Here is a 24,328-nt window from a genome sequence, read left to right on the forward strand (position 1 = left end):
GGCAATGAGGCAGTGATTGCTGAGATCTTGATTGAAAACAGCAGAGGTGTATTTGGAGTTAGTTAGGATGACATCTATGAGGGTGCCCGTGTTTACAGATTTGGAGTTTTACCTGGTAGGTTCATTGATAATTTGTGTGAGATTGAGGGCATCAAGCTTAGATTGTAGGATGGCCGGGGTGTTAAGCATGTCCCCGTTTAGGTCACCTAGTAGCACGAGCTCAGAAGATAGATGGGGGGCAATCAATTCACATATGGTATCCAGGGCACAGCTGGGGGCAGAGGGAGGTCTATAGCAAGCGGCAACAGTGAGAGACTTGTTTCTGGAAAGGTGCATTTTTAGAAGTAGAAGCTCGAATTGTTTGGGTACAGACTTGGATAGTAATACAGAACTCTGCAGGCTATCTTTGCAGTAGATTGCAACACCACCCCCTTTGGCAGTTCTATCTTGGCAGAAAATGTTATAGTTAGCGATAGAGATTTAATTTTTTTTGTGGTTTTCCTAAACCAGGATTCAGACATGGCTAAGACATCTGGGTTGGCAGAGTGTGCTAAAGCAGTGAGTAAAACAAACTTAGGGAGTAGGCTTCTAATGTTAACATGCATGAAACCAAGGCTTTTACGGTTACAGAAGTCAACAAATGAGAGCACCTGGGGAGTGGGAGTGGAGCTAGGCACTGCAGGACCTGGATTAACCTCCACATCACCAGAGGAACAGAGGAGAAGTAGGATAAGGGTACGGCAAAAGGCTATATGAACTGGCCATCTAGCACGTTCGGACAGAGAGTAAAAGGAGCAGGTTTCTGAGCACGATAGCATAGATTCAAGGCATAGTGTACAGACAAAGGTAAGGTAGGATGTGAGTACATTGGAGGTAAACCTAGGCATTGAGTAATGATGAGAGAGATATAGTCTCTAGAGACGTTTAAACCAGGTGATGTCATCGCATATGTAGGAGGTGGAACAACATGGTTGGTTAAGGCATATTGAGCAGGGCTAGAGGCTCTACAGTGAAATAAGACAGTAATCACTAACCAGGACAGTAATGGACGAGGCATATTGATATTAGAGAGAGGCATGCGTAGCCAAGTGAACATATGGGTCCAGTGAGTGGTTGGGCTGACTGGGGACACGGCGATTCAGACAGTTAGCAGGCCGATGCTAACAAGCTAAACAAGCTAGCAGTTAGCAGACCGGGGCTGGCAAGCTAGCAGTTAGCAGACCGGGTTAGCAAGCAAGCAGTTGGCAGACCGGGGCCAGCAGTTAGCAGACCGGGGCAGGTAAGCTAGCAGTTAGCAGACCGGGGCAGGCAAGCTAGCAGTTAACCTTTGGGGGACGTCGTGATGGGGGTAAGTCTGTTTTTGCCTCTTCGTGCGGTGACGTCGATAGACCAGTCGTGGAATTAGTAGGGTTCCAAGTACCTCTCAAGTACGCTCGTCTGGAAGTTAGTTAACACAGTGTCCAAAGAGGGGCCAGAAGTATACAGAATGGTGTCGTCTGCGTAGAGGTGGATCAGAGAATCACCAGCAGCAAGAGCAACATCATTGATGTATACAGAGAAGAGAGTCGGCCCGAGAATTGAACCCTGTGGCGCACCCATAGAGACTGCCAGAGGTCCGGACAACAGGCCCTCCGATTTGACACACTGAACTCTATCAGAGAAGTAGTTGGTAAACCAGGCGAGGCAATCATTTGAGAAACCAAGGCTGTCGAGTCTGCCAGTAAGGATGTGGGGATTGACAGAGTTGAAAGCCTTGGCCAGGTTGATGAATAGGGCTGCACTGTAATGTCTCTTATCGATCGCGGTTATGACGTCGTTTAGGACCTTGAGCGTGGCTGAGGTGCACCCATGACCAGCTCTGAAACCAGATTGCATAGCAGAGAAGGTACGGTGGGATTCGAAATGGTTGGTAATCTGTTTGTTAACTTGGCTGTCGAAGACATTAGAAAGACAGGGTAGGATAGATATAGGTCTGTAGCAGTTTGGGTCTAGAGTGTCACCCCTTTGAAGAGGGGGATAACCGCGGCAGCTTTCCAATCTTTGGGAATCTCAGACGATACGAAAGAGAGGTTGAACAGGCTAGTAATAGGGGTTGCAACAATTTCGGCAGATAGTTTTAGAAAGAGAGTGTCCAGATTGTCTAGCCCGGCTGATTTCTATGGGTCCAGATTTTGCAGCTCTTTCAGAACATCAGCTATCTGGATTTGGGTGAAGGAGAAATGGTGGGGGCATTGGCGGGTTGCTGTGGAGGGTACCGGGCAGTTGACCGGGGTAGGGGTAGCCAGGTGGAAAGCATGGCCAGCCGTAGAAAAATGCTTATTGAAATTCTCAATTATAGTGGATTTATCGGTGGTAACAGTGTTTCCTAGCCTCAGAGCAGTGGGCAGCTGGGAGGAGGTGCTCTTATTCTCCATGGACTTTACAGTGTCCCAGAACTTTTTTGAGTTAGTACTACAGGATGCAAATTTCTGTTTGAAAAAGCTAGCCTTAGCTTTTCTAACTGCCTGTGTATATTTGTTCCTAACTTCCTGAAAAGTTGCATATCACGGGGACTATTCGATGCTAATGCAGTACACCACAGGATGTTTTTGTGCTGGTCAAGGGCAGACAGGTCTGGAGTGAACCAAGGACTATATCTATTCCTAGTTCAACATTTTTTGAGTGGGGCATGCTTATTTAAGATGTTGAGGAAGGCACTTTTAAAGAATAGCCAGGCACCATCTACTGACGGGATGAGGTCAATGTCATTCCAGGATACCCCGGCCAGGTCGATTAGAAAGGCCTGCTCGCAGAAGTGTTTTAGGGAGCGTTTGACAGTGATGAGGGGTGGTCGTTTGATCGCAGACCCATTACGGATGCAGGCAATGAGGCAGTGATTGCTGAGATCTTGATTGAAAACAGCAGAGGTGTATTTGGAGTTAGTTAGGATGACATCTATGAGGGTGCCCGTGTTTACAGATTTGGAGTTTTACCTGGTAGGTTCATTGATAATTTGTGTGAGATTGAGGGCATCAAGCTTAGATTGTAGGATGGCCGGGGTGTTAAGCATGTCCCCGTTTAGGTCACCTAGTAGCACGAGCTCAGAAGATAGATGGGGGGCAATCAATTCACATATGGTATCCAGGGCACAGCTGGGGGCAGAGGGAGGTCTATAGCAAGCGGCAACAGTGAGAGACTTGTTTCTGGAAAGGTGCATTTTTAGAAGTAGAAGCTCGAATTGTTTGGGTACAGACTTGGATAGTAATACAGAACTCTGCAGGCTATCTTTGCAGTAGATTGCAACACCACCCCCTTTGGCAGTTCTATCTTGGCAGAAAATGTTATAGTTAGCGATAGAGATTTAATTTTTTTTGTGGTTTTCCTAAACCAGGATTCAGACATGGCTAAGACATCTGGGTTGGCAGAGTGTGCTAAAGCAGTGAGTAAAACAAACTTAGGGAGTAGGCTTCTAATGTTAACATGCATGAAACCAAGGCTTTTACGGTTACAGAAGTCAACAAATGAGAGCACCTGGGGAGTGGGAGTGGAGCTAGGCACTGCAGGACCTGGATTAACCTCCACATCACCAGAGGAACAGAGGAGAAGTAGGATAAGGGTACGGCAAAAGGCTATATGAACTGGCCATCTAGCACGTTCGGACAGAGAGTAAAAGGAGCAGGTTTCTGAGCACGATAGCATAGATTCAAGGCATAGTGTACAGACAAAGGTAAGGTAGGATGTGAGTACATTGGAGGTAAACCTAGGCATTGAGTAATGATGAGAGAGATATAGTCTCTAGAGACGTTTAAACCAGGTGATGTCATCGCATATGTAGGAGGTGGAACAACATGGTTGGTTAAGGCATATTGAGCAGGGCTAGAGGCTCTACAGTGAAATAAGACAGTAATCACTAACCAGGACAGTAATGGACGAGGCATATTGATATTAGAGAGAGGCATGCGTAGCCAAGTGAACATATGGGTCCAGTGAGTGGTTGGGCTGACTGGGGACACGGCGATTCAGACAGTTAGCAGGCCGATGCTAACAAGCTAAACAAGCTAGCAGTTAGCAGACCGGGGCTGGCAAGCTAGCAGTTAGCAGACCGGGTTAGCAAGCAAGCAGTTGGCAGACCGGGGCCAGCAGTTAGCAGACCGGGGCAGGTAAGCTAGCAGTTAGCAGACCGGGGCAGGCAAGCTAGCAGTTAACCTTTGGGGGACGTCGTGATGGGGGTAAGTCTGTTTTTGCCTCTTCGTGCGGTGACGTCGATAGACCAGTCGTGGAATTAGTAGGGTTCCAAGTACCTCTAGGTAGCTAGTAGGCCGGGCCTTCAGCGGACGTCGCGCCTGAGGGGCCTGTTGGAATCCTCGGGCAGATTATGTCGGTATTCCAGTCGTAGAGGATCGGCGGGGTTCCGTGCCCCGTACCGGCAGTAGAAGGGGTCTGGATATTGTAGCCCAGGAGTGGGCTTCGGTGGTAGCACAGTAGCCCTGGCCAGGCTAGCTTCAGGCTAATTGGTGCTTGCTCCGGGATGGAAAGGCTAGCCAGGAGTAGTCCCCCGGGATTTCAGTTAGCTAGTTGCGAAGATCCAGATGAAAATGTTCAGAGTTTGTGGTAGGAATCTGGGGATATGGGGGGGAAAAAAATAAAAAATAATAATAGTTCCGTTATGCTCTGGTTTGAGTTACGTTGTTCGAACTGGCGAGAGCTTTCTGAGCTAAAGGTTAGCTGATGACCGCTAGCAATGGTTTGCTGACTGATAGCTGGTAGGTAGTTAGCTGGCTAGCTTCCGTTGAGGGATTCCAGATCCGAAGTAAATAGAAATACTTTAGAAAAAACAGATCCACGTCACATTGGGTGAGGCGGGTTGCAGGAGAGTATTTAGAAGTTGAGGTTTAGGAAAATATTTAAAAAAGATATGCGAAGAAAAAGATGTAAAAAGATATATACAAGGGACACGACAAAGATGTCTGACTGCTATGCCATCTTGGATTATATCTTATGACGAGAGAGAGAGGTGTGTATTAATAATAATAATAATATGGGGCTTATGTTTGTCCTATTTCACACATGTACAAGTGTGTATTAAAAAACATGTGAATTGGAAATGTGTATATCCCAACACCCCCTGAGATAGTGGGGTCACCGTTGTCCAGTGCCCCTTTAGCACATCAACACATTTTTCAGCTAGGGCATTCGAACTAGCAACCTTTCAGTTACTGTCCAAATGCTGTACCCGCTAGGCTACCTGCAGTCCTGTTCAGTCAGGTGGAACTAGAACCTTCATAATGACGAAGATCGACATGTAACAACTAGAGCCCATCTGATGTTCCCTAATCTGCATGGTAGACAATCATATTGGTTCTACACAATACATTTATTTCCTGGTAGAACTGGGCTAGGCTGAGCAGGCTCCTGGTATAACTGGGCTAGGCTGAACAGGCTCCTGGTATAACTGGGCTAGGCTGAACAGGCTCCTGGTATAACTGGGCTAGGCTGAACAGGCTCCTGGTATAACTGGGCTAGGCTGAGCAGGCTCCTGGTATAACTGGGCTAGGCTGAACTGGCCGGGTTGTATTGTGTAGAGCTTTAGTACCAATTACTAAGTTTGCAGTGGGATTTCCTGACAGTGTAACCTGACACAGCAGATCTTGTATGACACTGGCATCCACCATGTACCAAAAAAATAAACTTCATATGAGTTTAAGGTACTGGGGGCTGGTCTAGTGGTAGGGCTTCTGGACCACACCCCTGGAAGCGTGGGTTCAAACCCAGAATGCACTTTTCCATTCTAAATTGGTGCCAGCTGATCATCTGAGGGAATGGTCAGGGAACAGCCAGCCACATCCCAGGGACCCTGGTGTGAGAACCACTGGTCTAGAGGAGGAGGTGGAGCTGACCTCTGACAGGACCTAACATCTGGGATATGTATGGATTATTTACATACACTTTCCTACGGGATAAAATAGGTTGTGTGCGCCAATATTGATTCCTCTTTATTTCAACTTCAATATCTCTCTTTCTCTCTATTTGTATTTATTATGGATCCCCATTACTTCCTGCCAAGGCAGCAGCTACTCTTCCTGGGGTTTATTATGGATCCCCATTACTTCCTGCCAAGGCAGCAGTTACTCTTCCTGGAGTTTATTATGGATCCCCATTACTTCCTGCCAAGGCAGCAGCTACTCTTCCTGGAGTTTATTATGGATCCCCATTACTTCCTGCCAAGGCAGCAGCTACTCTTCCTGGGGTTTATTATGGATCCCCATTACTTCCTGCCAAGGCAGCAGCTACTCTTCCTGGAGTTTATTATGGATCCCCATTACTTCCTGCCAAGGCAGCAGCTACTCTTCCTGGGGATTATTATGGATCCCCATTACTTCCTGCCAAGGCAGCAGCTACTCTTCCTGGAGTTTATTATGGATCCCCATTACTTCCTGCCAAGGCAGCAGCTACGCTTCCTGGGGTCCGGAAAAATTATGGCAGTTATACAATTTCAAAAACATTACAATATATTCATTACAGAATTCATAACACACTAAGTATGTGCCCTCAGAACCGTTCTCCACTACCACATATCTATTCTTTATCTCTCCCCTCCTCTGTTCTCCTCCTCCCCCTCTCCCTTTATCCCTCCATCTGAAGCTATAGTAAGGGGAGTTAATATGGGGCAGTTGAAACCCTCAGGGTATCTACTGTATATACAACACACTGTGTGTGGGGGCAAGTGTGTCTGTGTGCACATGCGTATATTGATGGGGACTTCATATTCTAAAATATTGCTCGCCTCCTGTTGAATACACTTATAGTAAACCTCTGATTTCCTCCTTTGTGGTAATGATATGATATATCATATTGTACCATATTATGATATCATTGTATCAAGATTATATCTTCTTATTCTCTCCTCAGATCACCAGAAGCTGGAGAGGGAAGCCAGGATCTGCAGATTGCTCAAACACTCCAATATCGGTCAGTACCTGTAACTCTCTCACTCTGCTGCTGGGGCTGCAGCACAGGAAGAATATGAGAATATGTTTTCTGCTGATGTTCTCAACCCATCAATGTCTGTCTGTCTGTCTCTCTTTCTCTCTCTCTAGTTCGTCTCCATGACAGCATATCAGAGGAGGGCTTCCACTACCTTCTGTTTGACTTGTGAGTGGCAGCGCTCTCCTCCCTCTCTCATCCCTCTCTCCTCTCCTCCCTCGATATCTTTTATCCCTCCCTTCTTCTTCTAACCTTCCTCTTCTACTTCCATCCCATTTTCCTGCCTTTTCTTCTCACCTTGCTTCTTATTGCCCTCTTCTCTCATCCTCCCCCTCTCCTCTTCCTCCTTCTCTCATCCTCCCCCTCTCCTCTTCCTCCTTCTCTCATCCTCCCCCTCTCCTCTTCCTCCTTCCTCTTCTCTCATCTTCCCCCTCTCCTCTTCCTCCTTCTCTCATCCTCCCCCTCTCCTCTTCCTCCTTCTCTCATCCTCCCCCTCTCCTCTTCCTCCTTCTTCTTCTTCTCTCATCTTCCCCCTCTCCTCTTCCTCCTTCTCTCATCCTCCCCCTCTCCTCTTCCTCCTTCTTCTTCTTCTCTCATCCTCTCCTCTTCCTCCTTCTCTCATCCTCCCCCTCTCCTCTTCCTCCTTCTCTCAACCTCCCCCTCTCCTCTTCCTCCTTCTCTCATCCTCTCCTCTTCCTCCTTCTCTCATCCTCCCCCTCTCATCCGCCCCCTCTCCTCTTCCTCCCCCTCTCCTCTTTTTCTCTCCTCTCCCCGTTTCCAAGGAGATTTTTCCCTATTACATAACCATCCTCCTCTTTGCACATGCTCAGTTCCATCTTTAGCCTTGCACATACGCACACACACACACACACACATACATGCACACACACACACACACAAACTCCCCTGCAGTGGAACCTGTCTCCATGGCAACCAAGCCAGAGAGATTCCTGCAGAGCCGGGGTTTCCCCTAACAAGGACATCCCCCTCCGCTGTGTGTGTGTATATGTGTGTTCGTATGTGCATTTGTGTGTTTGTATGTGTGTGTGGTTGTGTGAGTCTGTGTGTTAACTAGTGTCTGTGTGTTAGCTAGTCTAGTGTTAACTAGTGTCTGTGTGTTAACTAGTGTCTGTGTGTTAGCTAGTCTGTGTGTTAACTAGTGTCTGTGTGTTAACTAGTGTCTGTGTGTTAACTAGTGTCTGTGTGTTAACTAGTGTCTGTGTGTTAGCTAGTCTGTGTGTTAACTAGTGTCTGTGTGTTGTAGAGTGACAGGTGGAGAGCTGTTTGAGGACATCGTGGCCAGAGAGTACTACAGTGAAGCAGATGCCAGGTAAACACCTTTTACGCAGTACACCCTCTTTATCCATCCATCCATCCATCCATCCATCCATCCATCCATCCATTCTCTATCACATGCTCTCTCTCTCTCCTGTTCAATGTTACTCTCAGTTTACCTTGTAGAATATATCTTCATTGCACTGAGCACTTCTCCTCAGCTTGCACACACACAGACACTCACAGACGCACACACAGACCGACACAGCCTTGCCCCTCAGGAATTTGACTGTGGAGGTGTTGTGTGTGTGGGGGAGAGAGAGAGAGAGAGAGAGAGAGAGAGAGAGAGAGAGAGAGAGAGGCCTACCCTGCATTGCTCTACCCTGTGTGTCTGTTCTGATTTTTTCCTACTTTCCATGTGTCCTCTGTCCGTCTCTCTGTCTCTCCTAGACTGGTAGTGTGTTGCTCATGGCAACCTATGCTAAAAAAATAAGAAATGAAAGTCTGAAAGAGAAACAGACAGACAGACAGACAGACAGCAGCTGCAGTTCATTCCTACGCTGCTTGACTCTTAGAACAGTGCATTTCCTCTTCATCATCTCTCTGACAGGTGTTCACAAGGTGTTCACACACAATACTTGAAAGTTGAGGGGCGCTTGATTTAGCTTGACTTTTGCACTTTTGGGACCGAAATAGAATAGGACAGAATACTTCATTGCCCTCAAGAGGTAATTTGTCTAGCACATTTTAAGAGCACTGCAATACACCACACATAATGCAGATGCAGTACACTGACAGACTAACCCACTCCCCCTGGTGTTGTCATACAGTCACTGCATCCAGCAGATCCTGGAGGCTGTGTTACACTGTCACCAGTCGGGCGTGGTACACAGAGATCTCAAGGTGAGTTAATCGTGTGTGTGCTCTCCACCTGTTCCCTCTGAGATCGATCTGCTGTCTGTAATGACATTATTATTCAACAGTCCCACTGGGATTAACACAGTGTGTGTGTGTGTGTGTGTGTGTGTGTGTGTGTGTATGTGTGTGATGTGTGTGAGTGTTTGCGTGCGTGTGTGTGTGTGAGTGTGTGTCAAAAGTGTTGAAACGTTATGAGCAGTAACTTTTAGAGGGAAGTCTTCTAGATGAGGTCTGCAGAACTGTCATCAGATGAAAAAACGGCATGTGTCTGTGAAATGATTGATTTCCCTAGTGGATGTTTATTAAGTTACCAGCAGAACGGTGACTCAAACTGTGGTTTTTATTTTAAACATTCATCAATAACTCACATCACACACACACACACACACACACACTGGGAATACTGCAGTATACCTAACACAGGGGCTGTAAACACAGGGTTGTAGATAACACAGGGGCTGTAAACACAGGGGTTGCAAATAACACAGGGGCTGTAAACACAGGGGTTGTAGATAACTGTAACGGCTGTCTATGGAAGGACAGGAGGGCCCCTCGGGCTGGGCCGGAGGGCAGGAGGGCCCCTCGGGCTGGGCCGGAGAGCAGGAGGGCCCCTCGGGCTGGGCAGGAGGGCCACGGAGGGCCCTGGGCAGGAGGGCACGGGTGGGCAGGAGGGCCACTCGGGCTGGGCCGGAGGGCAGGAGGGCCACTCGGGCTGGGCAGGCAGGGCACCCTGGCAGATCCTGGCAGGCGGGCACCTCTGGCAGCTCCGGGCAGTCTGGCCACTCGGGCAGTTCAGGGCAGTCTGGCCACTCGGGCAGTTCAGGGCAGTCTGGCCACTCGGGCAGTTCAGGGCAGTCTGGCCACTCGGGCAGTTCAGGGCAGTCTGGCCACTCGGGCAGTTCAGGGCAGTCTGGCCACTCGGGCAGTTCAGGGCAGTCTGGCCACTCGGGCAGTTCAGGGCAGTCTGGCCACTCGGGCAGTTCAGGGCAGTCTGGCCACTCGGGCAGTTCAGGGCAGTCTGGCCACTCGGGCAGTTCAGGGCAGTCTGGCCACTCGGGCAGTTCAGGGCAGTCTGGCCACTCCGGCAGTTCAGGGCAGTCTGACGACTGTTGACTGGCGGGCAGCTCTGACGACTGTTGACTGGCAGGCAGCTCTGACGACTGTTGACTGGCGGCCAGCTACGCTGGCGACCGGTTCGGCAGCTCTGACGACTGTTGACTGCGGAGACTGTTACGGCGGGCAGCTCTGACGACTGTTGACTGGCGGGCAGCTCTGACGACTGTTGACTGGCGGGCAGCTCTGACGACTGTTGACTGGCGGGCAGCTCTGACGACTGTTGACTGGCGGGCAGCTCTGGTGACAGTTGACTGGCGGGCAGCTCTGGTGACAGTTGACTGGCGGGCAGCTCTGGTGACTGTGGCAGTTCCGGGCAGTCTGGCCACTCTGGCAGTTCCGGCTCAGGATTCACCAGGCTGGGGAGACATAACGGAGCCCTGGCTCTGGGCGCAGGCCCTGGACTCACCAGTCTGGGAAGACCCGCTGGAGGCCTGGTTTGAGGAGGTGGCACAGGAGAGACCAGGGTGGAGAGACCCACTGGAGGACTGGTCTGCGGAGGAGACACGGGCTTGACCAGGATAGGGAGACCCACTGGAGGACTGGTCCGTGGAGGAGGCACGGGCTTGACCAAGATAGGGAGACCCACTGGAGGACTGGTCTCCAATGTCATCCCGACTGGCTCTGGTTCCGACCTCAGCTCCACCGACTGTCCCGTGTGCCCCCCCAAAAAAAATTATTGGGGCTGCCTCTCGCGCTCGTTGCGCTCTCTCTCCTCATAATAGCGCCTCTCCGCTCTCGCCACTTCAATCTCCCACTGCGGGAGGCGATAATCCCCAGCCTGAGTCCATGGTCCCTCTCCGTCCAGGATTTGTTCCCAAGTCCATTGGTCCATAACGCTATACTCCTGCTGCTCCTTCCTCTTCCGCCGCTTGGTCCGGGTTTGGTGGGTAATTCTGTAACGGCTGTCTATGGAAGAAGTGGACCACAATGCGGCGGAGTTAGGGTTCGTCATATTTAATGTCACGAACACTATGCATTTACAAAAACAACAAAAACTGACAGCCAACACAGTCCTGTCAGGTGCAACAACAGTGACAAGCACAATTACCCACGAAACACAAAGGAAACGTAGGCAACTTATGTGTGACTCCCAATCAACCACAACCCTCTACAGCTGTGCTTGATTGGAAGTCACACGGCCAAAATCAATGAAACAATAAAAAACACACACTCCCTTCTGCCACGTCCTGACCCAACTACACCCTCTACTGGTCAGGACGTAACAATAACACAGGGGCTGTAGATAACAAAGGGGCTGTTAGATAACACAGGGGCTGTAGATAACACAGGGGCTGTTAGATACCACAGGGGCTGTTAGATAACACAGGGGCTGTTAGATAACACAGGGGCTGTAGATAACACAGGGGCTGTTAGATAACACAGGGGCTGTTAGATAACACAGGGGCTGTAGATAACACAGGGGCTGTAGATAACACAGGGGCTGTTAGATAACACAGGGGCTGTAGATAACACAGGGGCTGTTAGATAACACAGGGTCTGTTAGATAACACAGGGGCTGTAGATAACACAGGGGCTGTAGATAACACAGGGGCTGTTAGATAACACAGGGGCTGTAGATAACAAAGGGGCTGTAGATAACACAGGGGCTGTTAGATAACACAGGGGCTGTTAGATAACACAGGGGCTGTAGATAACACAGGGGCTGCAGATAACACAGGGGCTGTTAGATAACACAGGGGCTGTAGATAACACAGGGGCTGTAGATAACACAGGGGCTGTTAGATAACACAGGGGCTGTAGATAACAAAGGGGCTGTAGATAACACAGGGGCTGTTAGATAACACAGGGGCTGTTAGATAACACAGGGGCTGTAGATAACACAGGGGCTGCAGATAACACAGGGGCTGTTAGATAACACAGGGGCTGTAGATAACACAGGGGCTGTAGATAACACAGGGGCTGTTAGATAACACAGGGGCTGTTAGATAACACAGGGGCTGTTAGATAACACAGGGGCTGTAGATAACACAGGGGCTGTAGATAACACAATGATTGGCTGTAGATAACACAGGGGTTGTACAGTGCCTTTCAAAAGTATTCATCCCCCTTGGGATTTTTCCTATTTTGTTGCATTACAACCTGTAATTTAAATTGATTTTCATTTGGATTTCATGTAATGGACATACACAAAATAGTCCAAATTGGTGAAGTGAAATGAAAAAAATTACTTGTTTCAAAAAATTCCAAAAAATTAAAAACGGAAAAGTGGTGCATGCATATGTATTCACCCCCTTCGCTATGAAGCCCCTAAATAAGATCTGGTGCAACCAATTACCTTCAGAAGACACATAATTAGTTAAATAAAGTCCACCTGTGTGAAATCTAAGTGTCACATGATCTGTCACATGATCTCAGTATATATACACCTGTTCTGAAAGGCCCCAGAGTCTGCAACACCACTAAGCAAGCGACACCATGAAGACCAAGGAGCTCTCCATACAGGTCAGGGACAAAGTTGTGGAGAAGTACAGATCAGGGTTGGGTTATAAAAAAATATCAGAAACTTTGAACATCCCACGGAGCACCATTAAATCCATTATTAAAAAATGGAAAGAATATGGCACCACAACAAACCTGCCAAGATAGGGCCGACCACCAAAACTCACAGACCAGGCAAGGAGGGCATTGATTAGAGATGCAACAAAGAGACCAAAGACACAGCGGAGATTGGAGTATCTATCCATAGGACCACTTTAAGCCGTGCACTCCACAGAGCTGGGCTTTACAGAAAAGTGGCCAGAAAAAAGCCAGTGCATTAAAGAAAAAAATAAGCAAACGCATTTGGTGTTTGCCAGAAGGCATGTGGGAGACTCCCCAAACATATGGAAGAAGGTACTCCGGTCAGATGAGACTAAAATGTAGCTTTTTGGCCATCAAGGAAAACGCTATGTCTCGCGCAAACCCATGTACATAATAATACAATACTACCCTGCCTCTTGTTCCCTTCAGTGACACTAAAACACACACGTGCGTGCAAACATTCCCCTCCTCTTTCCCTCCTCTGCCCTGCATGTCCAAATTAATCACTCTCAATAATCAGCACATGCTGCTTCGGTAGATTCTTGTCTGTGTGTGTGTGTGTGTGTGTGTTTGTGTGTGTGTGTGAGACACTGTTAGCACTGGCTAACCACAGTAGTAGTGCCACAGCTGTTACAGACAGATTGGTTCCTAATAAATAAATAAATACATAAAATAAATTACTGTTAATGATTGGACCATCTGTGTGTGTGGGTGTGGGTGTAAGTGCAAGTGTGTTACTACTACATGATTTTAGGCCCAGCACCCCATGAGAAGTGATGTGTGTGTGTTTGACTTCTTGTCCCATCTGTCCCCTGTGTAGCCAGAGAACCTCCTGCTGGCCAGTAAGTGTAAGAATGCTGCAGTGAAGCTGGCTGACTTTGGATTGGCCATCGAGGTACAGGGAGACCAACAGGCATGGTTCGGTACGTCACACCCTCACGCACCCACACACATACACACCCACACACATACACACCCACACACATACACACCCACACACATACACACCCACACACATACACACCCACACACATACACACCCACACACATACACACCCACACATACACACCCACACACATACACACATACACACCCACACACATACACACCCACACACCCACACACATACACACCCACACACCCACACACATACACACCCACACACCCACACACATACACACCCACACATACACACCCACACACCCACACACATACACACCCACACACATACACACCCACACACATACACACCCACACATACACACCCACACCCCCACACACATACACACCCACACACCCACACACATACACACCCACACACATACACACCCACATACACACCCACACACCCACATACACACACCCACACACATACACACCCACACATACACACATACACACCCACACACCCACACACATACACACCCACACACCCACACACATACACACCCACACACTCACACACCCACACACTCACGCACCCACACACCCACACACATACACACCCACACACCCACACACTCACGCACGCACCCACACACCCACACACCACGCACCCACACACCCACACACATACGCACCCACACACCCACACACATACGCACCCACACACCCACACACATACACACACATACACGCCCACACACCCACACACATACACACACCCACACACATACACACATACACACACTTGGTGTCATATTGGGCGAAGGCATAGCCTTTAGATTGACCATTCTCATCACAAACCAGTTGCTGGAGACAATGTCTCCGAAGGCAGAGAAGGTGTCGTACACACTTTTGTTGCAGATGATCTTGTCCAGGTTCTTGACAAATGTGTTCCCTACCCCGCTCTTCCTCAGAGATGAGGTCACGCTGAGACCACAGGCTCCATGTTGGTCTTCAAAGTTCATCGTGTCCAGCTGGGTTAACGTAGTTCACCTGAGAGGATCGGCAGGTGATTTTGTCCCAAAACAACCTGGAGTATATCCCTAATAGGACTGAAGTTGTAAAACAAAACGCGTCAGTCACCTCAGGGTAAAGATCACCAAGGTAGAGGGAGGCCCTGGGGTTTCTGGGCATGCTGGGAGCCATGTATGACGAAGCATACATTCTTATGCTGTCCACGTTGGTTTGCTGGCAAATCCTGCTGCTGATGATGTAAATCCTACTGCTGATGATGTAAATCCTACTGCTGATGATATAAATCCTGCTGATGATGATGTAAATCCTGCTGCTGCTGATGTAAATCCTGCTGATGATGATGTAAATCCTGCTGCTGATGATGTAAATCCTACTGCTGATGATATAAATCCTGCTTCTGATTATGTAAATCCTGCTTCTGATGATGTAAATCCTGCTGCTGCTGATGATGTAAATCCTGCTGCTGCTGATGATGTAAATCGTGCTGATGATGATGTAAATCCTGCTGCTGATGATGATGTAAATCCTGCTGATGATGATGTAAATCCTGCTGATGATGATGTAAATCCTACTGCTGATGATATAAATCCTGCTGATGATGATGTAAATCCTGCTGATGATGATGTAAATCCTACTGCTGATGATGTAAATCCTGCTGATGATGTAAATCCTGCTGCTGATGATATAAATCCTACTGCTGATGATGTAAATCCTGCTGATGATGATATAAATCCTGCTGATGATGTAAATCCTGCTGATGATGATGTAAATCCTACTGCTGATGATATAAATCCTACTGCTGATGATGATGTAAATCCTGCTTCTGATGATGTAAATCCTGCTGCTGCTGATGCAAATCCTGCTGCTGATGATATAAATCCTACTGCTGATGATGATGTAAATCCTGCTTCTGATGATGTAAATCCTGCTGCTGATGATGCAAATCCTGCTGCTGATGTAAATCCTGCTGCTGATGATGTAAATCCTGCTGCTGCTGATGTAAATCCTACTGCTGATGATGTAAATCCTGCTACTGCTGATGATGTAAATCCTGCTGCTGATGATGTAAATCCTGCTGCTGATGATGTAAATCCTGCTGATGATGATATAAATCCTACTGCTGCTGATGATATAAATCCTACTGCTGATGATGATATAAATCCTACTGCTGATGATGATGTAAATCCTACTGCTGATGATATAAATCCTACTGCTGATGATGATGTAAATCCTACTGCTGATGATGATATAAATCCTACTGCTGCTGATGATGTAAATCCTACTGCTGATGATGATGTAAATCCTACTGCTGATGATGTAAATCCTGCTACTGCTGATGTAAATCCTACTGCTGATGATGATATAAATCCTACTGCTGATGATGATGTAAATCCTACTGCTGATGATGATGTAAATCCTACTGCTGATGATGATATAAATCCTACTGCTGCTGATGATGTAAATCCTACTGCTGATGATGATGTAAATCCTACTGCTGATGATGTAAATCCTGCTACTGCTGATGTAAATCCTACTGCTGATGATGATATAAATCCTACTGCTGATGATGTAAATCCTGCTGCTGCTGATGATGTAAATCCTGCTACTGCTGATGATGTAAATCCTGCTGCTGCTGATGTAAATCCTGCTGCTGCTGATGATGTAAATCCTGCTACTGCTGATGATGTAAATCCTGCTGCTGATGATGTAAATCCTGCTGCTGCTGATGTAAATCCTGCTGCTGCTGATGTAAATCCTACTGCTGATGATGTCAATCCTGCTGCTGCTGATGTAAATCCTGCTGCTGATTATGTAAATCCTGCTGCTGATTATGTAAATCCTGCTGCTGCTGATGCAAATCCTGCTGCTGCTGATGTAAATCCTGCTGATGATGATGTAAATCCTGCTGATGATTATATAAATCCTGCTGCTGCTGATGTAAATCCTGCTGCTGATGATGTAAATCCTACTGCTGATGATGATGTAAATCCTACTGCTGATGATGTAAATCCTGCTGCTGATGATGTAAATCCTGCTACTGCTGATGTAAATCCTACTGCTGATGATGATATAAATCCTACTGCTGATGATGTAAATCCTGCTACTGCTGATGATGTAAATCCTGCTACTGCTGATGATGATATAAATCCTACTGCTGATGATGATGTAAATCCTACTGCTGATGATGTAAATCCTGCTGCTGATGATGTAAATCCTGCTACTGCTGATGATGTAAATCCTGCTACTGCTGATGATGTAAATCCTACTGCTGATGATGTAAATCCTGCTACTGCTGATGTAAATCCTGCTACTGCTGATGTAAATCCTACTGCTGATGATGATATAAATCCTACTGCTGCTGATGATGTAAATCCTGCTACTGCTGATGTAAATCCTACTGCTGATGATGATATAAATCCTACTGCTGATGATGTAAATCCTGCTACTGCTGATGATGTAAATCCTGCTACTGCTGATGATGATATAAATCCTACTTCTGATGATGATGTAAATCCTACTGCTGATGATGTAAATCCTGCTGCTGATGATGTAAATCCTGCTACTGCTGATGATGTAAATCCTGCTACTGCTGATGATGTAAATCCTGCTGCTGCTGATGTAAATCCTGCTGCTGCTGATGTAAATCCTACTGCTGATGATGTCAATCCTGCTGCTGCTGATGTAAATCCTGCTGCTGATTATGTAAATCCTGCTGCTGATTATGTAAATCCTGCTGCTGCTGATGTAAATCCTGCTGCTGCTGATGTAAATCCTGCTGATGATGATGTAAATCCTGCTGCTGATGATGGTTATATTAAATCCAGCTGCTGATGATATAAGTCCAGCTGCTGCTGATGATGATATAAATCCAGCTGCTGATGATATAAGTCCAGCTGCTGATGATGATGATATAAGTCCAGCTGCTGATGATGCTGGGAAAAACATCTTGAAAAGTTGACGTTTTAGCTGTTGATTGATGGTTGCTTAAGATATCAAAATGTCAGGTGTTGGAACCCCTGGAACCCCCTCGTTTGTTATGTCATAAGTCATATTAGATCAAATAGAATCTATCCAATTAGAATACTTTATTTATTGCATCATAGTCAGTTAGATTACATAATTTACATTGCAAATGTAAATAAATAAATAAAACAAATCATGTAAAAAAATCTATTTAGCTTACACATAAATAGCCAATAACCTGTTAAAAACAACAATTTGTACAGCAGGACTCCCCAGTTCAGCTTTCCATTTCAGTTTCATAGATTTATTTTAGTTAAAATGACATTGTTGATTATATTTACAGTTTTCAACAAAATAGTAGACCTACAGTGGAATCAGTTTCTACACATTGTTTTGTCTTCTGTGTTGGACTACATCCATCATCATGTTATACATCATCCTCGGCATAAGACTAAAGTCATACAGCTTAACGAGTGTCTGTGTGTATATATACATAGGTTTTGCAGGTACCCCAGGCTACCTATCTCCAGAGGTACTGAGGAAGGAGGCTTATGGTAAACCTGTAGACATCTGGGCTTGTGGTGAGTATAGAGCACTACAGTAACACTATATTATATATATATCTGTCTCATCCCTTTCTCCATCTCTCTCTCTCTCATCAGTATCTCCTCCGCTTCTCTCACCACTTAACACGTGTGTGTGTTTGTGTAGGTGTGATCCTGTACATCCTGCTAGTGGGGTATCCTCCATTTTGGGATGAGGACCAACACAAACTCTATCAGCAAATTAAAGCAGGAGCTTATGACGTGAGTAACACACCCACACACACACACACACACACACACACACACACACACACACACACACACACACACACACACACTCGCACATTTGTTTGACAAAGGGAGTGTGTGTGTGTGTGTGTGTGTGTGTGTGTGTTTAGTTTCCGTCTCCAGAATGGGACTCAGTGACTCCAGAAGCCAAGAACCTGATTAATCAGATGTTGACCATTAACCCTGCCAAGAGGATCACTGCCCAGGAGGCCCTCAAACACCCATGGGTCTCCGTAAGTACACACACACACACACACACACACACACACACACACACACACACACACACACACACACACACACACACACACAATTTTCCTCTCGGTTTCCCTGTTTGACATTGTCTCTCTCTTTCTCTCTTTCCAGCAACGCTCCACTGTGGCATCCATGATGCACAGACAGGAGACAGTGGAGTGTCTGAAGAAGTTCAACGCCAGGAGGAAACTCAAGGTCTGCTCTGTTCTCTCTTAATCATTTCATAATCACAAGGAATACTGGAGTAATCTCTGAGCTTTCTCACACTAGCAACCTACCACTCACCCTTCCCTCTGTCTCTCCCCCCCCCAATTCAATTCAATTCAATTCAAGGCGCTTTATTGGTATAGGAAACATATGTTAACATTGCCAAAGCAAGTGAAGTAGATAATATACAAAAGTGAAATAAACAATACAAATTAACAGTAAACATTACACTCACAGAAGTTCCAAAATAATAAAGACATTTCAAATGTCATATTATATACAGTTGAAGTCGGAAGTTGACATACACCATAGCCAAATACATTTAAACTCAGTTTTTCACAATTCCTGACATTTAATCCTAGTAAAAATTCCATCTTAGGCCAGTTAGGATCACCACTTTATTTTAAGAATGTAAAATGTCAGAATAATAGTAGAGAGAATTATTTATTTCAGCTTTTATTTATTTCATCACATTCCCAGTGGGTCAGAAGTTTACATACACTCAATTAGTATTTGGTAGCATTTCCTTTAAATTGTTTAACTTGGGTCAAATGTTTCAGGTAGCCTTCCACAAGCTTCCCACAATAAGTTGGGTGAATTTTGGCCCATTCCCCCTGACAAAGCTGGTGTAACTGAGTCAGGTTTGTAGGCCTACTTGCTCGCACATGCTTTTTCAGTTCTGCCCACAAATCTTCTATAGGATCGAGGTCAAGGATTTGTTATGGCCACTCCAATACCTTGACTTTGTTGTCCTTTTTGTCTGTTTTTCCACAACTTGGAAGTATGCTTGGGGTCATTGTGCATTTGGAAGACCCATTTGCGACCAAGCTTTAACTTCCTGACTAACGTCTTGAGATGTTGCTTCAATATATCCACATCATTTTCCTACCTCATGATGCCATCTATTTTGTGAAGTGCAAACAGTTCTATTTTTACTTCATCAGACCAGAGGACATTTCTCCAAGAAGTATGATCTTTGTCCCCATGTGCAGTTGCAAACTGTAGTCTGGCTTTTTTATGGCAGTTTTGGAGCAGTAGCTTCTTCCTTGCTGAGCGGCCATTCAGGTTATGTCGATATAGGACTCGTTTTACTGTGGATATAGATACTTTTGTACCTGTTTCCTCCAGCATCTTCACAAGGTCCTTTGCTGTCGTTCTGGGATTGATTTGCACTTTTCGCACCAAAGTACGTTTGGCACGACTTCTGCTGAAGTTGATGCCTCTCCTTGTTCGGGTGGTGCTCGGTGGTCGACGTCACCGGTCTTCTAGCCATCACTGATCCATTTTTCATTTTCCATTGGTTTTGTCTTGTCTCCCTACACACCTGGTTCCAATCCCATTCATTACCTGTTGTGTATTTAACCCTCTGTTTCCCCTCATGTCCTTGTCAGAGATTGTTTGTTGTTATGCTCGTGATATTCGATTGGTGCGCGACGGGTTCTTGTTTCCACGTTTATTTTATTATGTACTTTGCTTTTGGATGTTTTGTTTTACTTTATTAAACTACTCCATTTATACCAAGTTTGATTCTCCTGCGCCTACACACATGGCATGACAACGTTCATCTCTAGGAGACAGAACGCATCTCCTTCCTGAGCGGTATGCTGGCTACGTGGCCCCATGGTGTTTATACTTGCGTACTTTGTTTGTACAGATGAACGTGGCACCTTCAGGCGTTTGAAAATTGCTCCCAAGGATGAACCAGACTTGTGGAGTTCTACAATTATTTTCTGAGGTCTTGGCTGATTTCTTTTTATTTTCCGATGATGTCAAGCAAAGAGGCACTTGGTTTGAAAGTAGGCCATGAAATACATCCACAGGTACTGTTCTGCTGGCTTCTCTGTGGTGGTGGCCACCTCTCTAGTGGGTTGTTCTCTGTCACACGCCATCCCCCTCACCCTCTCCTCCAGTAGTCTGATCCTCTCCCTCCATCCCCCTCACCCTCTCCTCCAGTAGTCTGATCCTCTCCTCCATCCCCTCACCCTCTCCTCCAGTAGTCTGATCCTCTCCCTCCATCCCCCTCACCCTCTCCTCCATCCCCCTCACCCTCTCCTCCAGCAGTCTGATCCTCTCCTCTCCTCCATCCCCCTCACCCTCTCCTCCAGTAGTCTGATCCTCTCCCTCCATCCCCCTCACCCTCTCCGCCAGTAGTCTGATCCTCTCCACCATCCCCCTCACCCTCTCCTCCAGCAGTCTGATCCTCTCCCTCCATCCCCCTCACCCTCTCCTCCAGTAGTCTGATCCTCTCCTCCATCCCCCTCACCCTCTCCTCCAGCAGTCTGATCCTCTCCCTGCATCCCCCTCACCCTCTCCTCCAGCAGTCTGATCCTCTCCCTCCATCCCCCTCACCCTCTCCTCCAGTAGTCTGATCCTCTCCTCCATCCCCCTCACCCTCTCCTCCAGCAGTCTGATCCTCTCCTCCATCCCCCTCACCCTCTCCTCCAGCAGTCTGATCCTCTCCTCCATCCCCCTCACCCTCTCCTCCAGCAGTCTGATCCTTTCCTCCATCCCCCTCTCCCTCTCCTCCAGCAGTCTGATCCTCTCCTCCATCCCCCTCACCCTCTCCTCCATCCCCTCACCCTCTCCTCCAGTTGTCTGATCCTCTCCTCCATCCCCCTCACCCTCTCCTCCAGCAGTCTGATCCTCTCCTCCATCCCCCTCACCCTCTCCTCCAGCAGTCTGATCCTCTCCACCATCCCCCTCCCCTATCCTCCTGTAGTCTGAACCTCTCCCTCCATCCCCCTCACCCTCTCCTCCAGCAGTCTGATCCTCTCCCTGCATCCCCCTCACCCTCTCCTCCAGTAGTCTGATCCTCTCCCTCCATCCCCCTCACCCTCTCCTCCAGTAGTCTGATCCTCTCCCTCCATCCCCCTCACCCTCTCCTCCAGTAGTCTGATCCTCTCCTCCATTCCCCTCACCCTCTCCTCCAGTAGTCTGATCCTCTCCCTCCATCCCCCTCACCCTCTCCTCCAGCAGTCTGATCCTCTCCCTCCATCCCCCTCACCCTCTCCTCCAGCAGTCTGATCCTCTCCCTCCATCTCCCTCACCCTCTCCTCCATCCCCCTCTCCCTCTCCTCCAGTAGTCTGATCCTCTCCTCCATCCCCCTCACCCTCTCCTCCAGCAGTCTGATCCTCTCCACCATCCCCCTCACCCTCTCCTCCAGTAGTCTGATCCTCTCCTCCATCCCCCTCAACCTCTCCTCCATCCCCCTCACCCTCTCCTCCAGTAGTCTGATCCTCTCCCTCCATCCCCCTCACCCTCTCCTCCATCCCCATCACCCTCTCCTCCAGCAGTCTGATCCTCTCCTCCATCCCCCTCACCCTCTCCTCCAGTAGTCTGATCCTCTCCCTCCATCCCCCTCACCCTCTCCTCCAGCAGTCTGATCCTCTCCTCCATCCCCCTCACCCTCTCCTCCAGTAGTCTGATCCTCTCCTCCATCCCCCTCACCCTCTCCTCCAGCAGTCTGATCCTCTCCTCCATCCCCCTCAACCTCCTCCATCCCCCTCACCCTCTCCTCCAGTAGTCTGATCCTCTCCCTCCATCCCCCTCACCCTCTCCTCCAGTAGTCTGACCCTCTCCCTCCATCCCCCTCACCCTCTCCTCCAGCAGTCTGATCCTCTCCTCCCTCCCCTCACCCTCTCCGCCAGCAGTCTGATCCTCTCCACCATCCCCCTCCCCCTATCCTCCTGTAGTCTGAACCTCTCCCTCCATCCCCCTCACCCTCTCCTCCTGTAGTCTGATCCTCTCCTCCATCCCCCTCACCCTCTCCTCCAGCAGTCTGATCCTCTCCTCCAGCAGTCTGATCCTCTCCCTCCATCCCCCTCACCCTCTCCTCCAGCAGTCTGATCTTCTCCTCTAGTGCTCTGTTCTTCTCCTGCTCTTTCTCCTGTTGAAGTTGTCTCACCACAGTCCAGAGTGCAGATATGTCTCTCTCCACCTCCAGCTCTCTGGGTCTGGTTAAGGGGGTGTTGTTGTGCTGGACTGTTGTCTGGGTCTGTGCTGACTGGAGTGTAATCATCTCCAGCTCCACCTGCCATCTCGCGTCTTGTGACGGCCGGCCGCCCAACAACCTGCCCACTTGACCCTATCCCCTCCTCTCTTCTCCAGACCATTTCCGGAGACCTTCTCCCCTACCTCACCTCGCTCATCAACTCATCCTTGACCGCTGGCTACGTCCCTTCCGTCTTCAAGAGAGCGAGAGTTGCACCCCTTCTGAAAAAACCTACACTCGATCCCTCCGATGTCAACAACTACAGACCAGTATCCCTTCTTTCCTTTCTCTCCAAAACTCTTGAACGTGCCGTCCTTGGCCAGCTCTCTTGCTATCTTTCTCAGAATGACCTTCTTGATCCTAATCAGTCAGGTTTCAAGACTGGGCATTCAACTGAGACTGCTCTTCTCTGTGTCACAGAGGCTCTCCGCACTGCTAAAGCTAACTCTCTCTCCTCTGCTCTCATCCTTCTAGACCTATCTGCTGCCTTTGATACTGTGAACCATCAGATCCTCCTCTCCACCCTCTCCGAGCTGGGCATCTCCGGCGCGGCCCACGCTTGGATTGCGTCCTACCTGACAGGTCGCTCCTACCAGGTGGCGTGGCGAGAATCTGTCTCCGCACCACGTGCTCTCACCACTGGTGTCCCCCAGGGCTCTGTTCTAGGCCCTCTCCTATTCTCGCTATACACCAAGTCACTTGGCTCTGTCATATCCTCACATGGTCTCTCATATCATTGCTATGCAGATGACACACAATTAATCTTCTCCTTTCCCCCTTCTGACAACCAGGTGGCGAATCGCATCTCTGCATGTCTGGCAGACATATCAGTGTGGATGACGGATCACCACCTCAAGCTGAACCTCGGCAAGACGGAGCTGCTCTTCCTCCCGGGGAAGGACTGCCCGTTCCATGATCTCGCCATCATGGTTGACAACTCCCTTGTGTCCTCCTCCCAGAGTGCTAAGAGCCTCGGCGTGACCCTGGACAACACCCTGTCGTTCTCCACTAACATCAAGGCGGTGACCCGATCCTGTAGGTTCATGCTCTACAACATTCGCAGAGTACGACCCTGCCTCACACAGGAAGCGGCGCAGGTCCTAATCCAGGCACTTGTCATCTCCCGTCTGGATTACTGCAACTCGTTGTTGGCTGGGCTCCCTGCCTGTGCCATTAAACCCCTACAACTCATCCAGAACGCCGCAGCCCGTCTGGTGTTCAACCTTCCCAAGTTCTCTCATGTCACCCCGCTCCTCCGCTCTCTCCACTGGCTTCCAGTCGAAGCTCGCATCCGCTACGAGACCATGGTGCTTGCCTATGGAGCTGTGAGGGGAACGGCACCT

General features: G+C 48.1%; 1 protein-coding gene across 8 annotated transcripts in view; it reads left to right on the top strand.

The window, feature by feature from the left end:
* The window catches only part of LOC106569240 (calcium/calmodulin-dependent protein kinase type II subunit beta), a 79,731-nt gene that overhangs the window by 16,995 nt on the left and 38,408 nt on the right, over nt 1-24,328 (top strand). For all 8 annotated transcript variants that reach the window (XM_045692830.1, XM_045692839.1, XM_045692843.1 and 5 more), the window contains exons 3-11: nt 6,889-6,948; nt 7,077-7,131; nt 8,228-8,293; nt 9,069-9,141; nt 13,634-13,736; nt 18,196-18,279; nt 18,410-18,504; nt 18,642-18,764; nt 18,898-18,981. In XM_045692830.1, coding sequence (XP_045548786.1) covers nt 6,889-6,948; nt 7,077-7,131; nt 8,228-8,293; nt 9,069-9,141; nt 13,634-13,736; nt 18,196-18,279; nt 18,410-18,504; nt 18,642-18,764; nt 18,898-18,981 — 743 coding nt within the window. The remainder of the gene's footprint in view (nt 1-6,888; nt 6,949-7,076; nt 7,132-8,227; nt 8,294-9,068; nt 9,142-13,633; nt 13,737-18,195; nt 18,280-18,409; nt 18,505-18,641; nt 18,765-18,897; nt 18,982-24,328) is intronic.

This window comes from Salmo salar, chromosome ssa01 (assembly GCF_905237065.1).
Source record: "Salmo salar chromosome ssa01, Ssal_v3.1, whole genome shotgun sequence".
Taxonomy (NCBI): domain Eukaryota; kingdom Metazoa; phylum Chordata; class Actinopteri; order Salmoniformes; family Salmonidae; genus Salmo; species Salmo salar.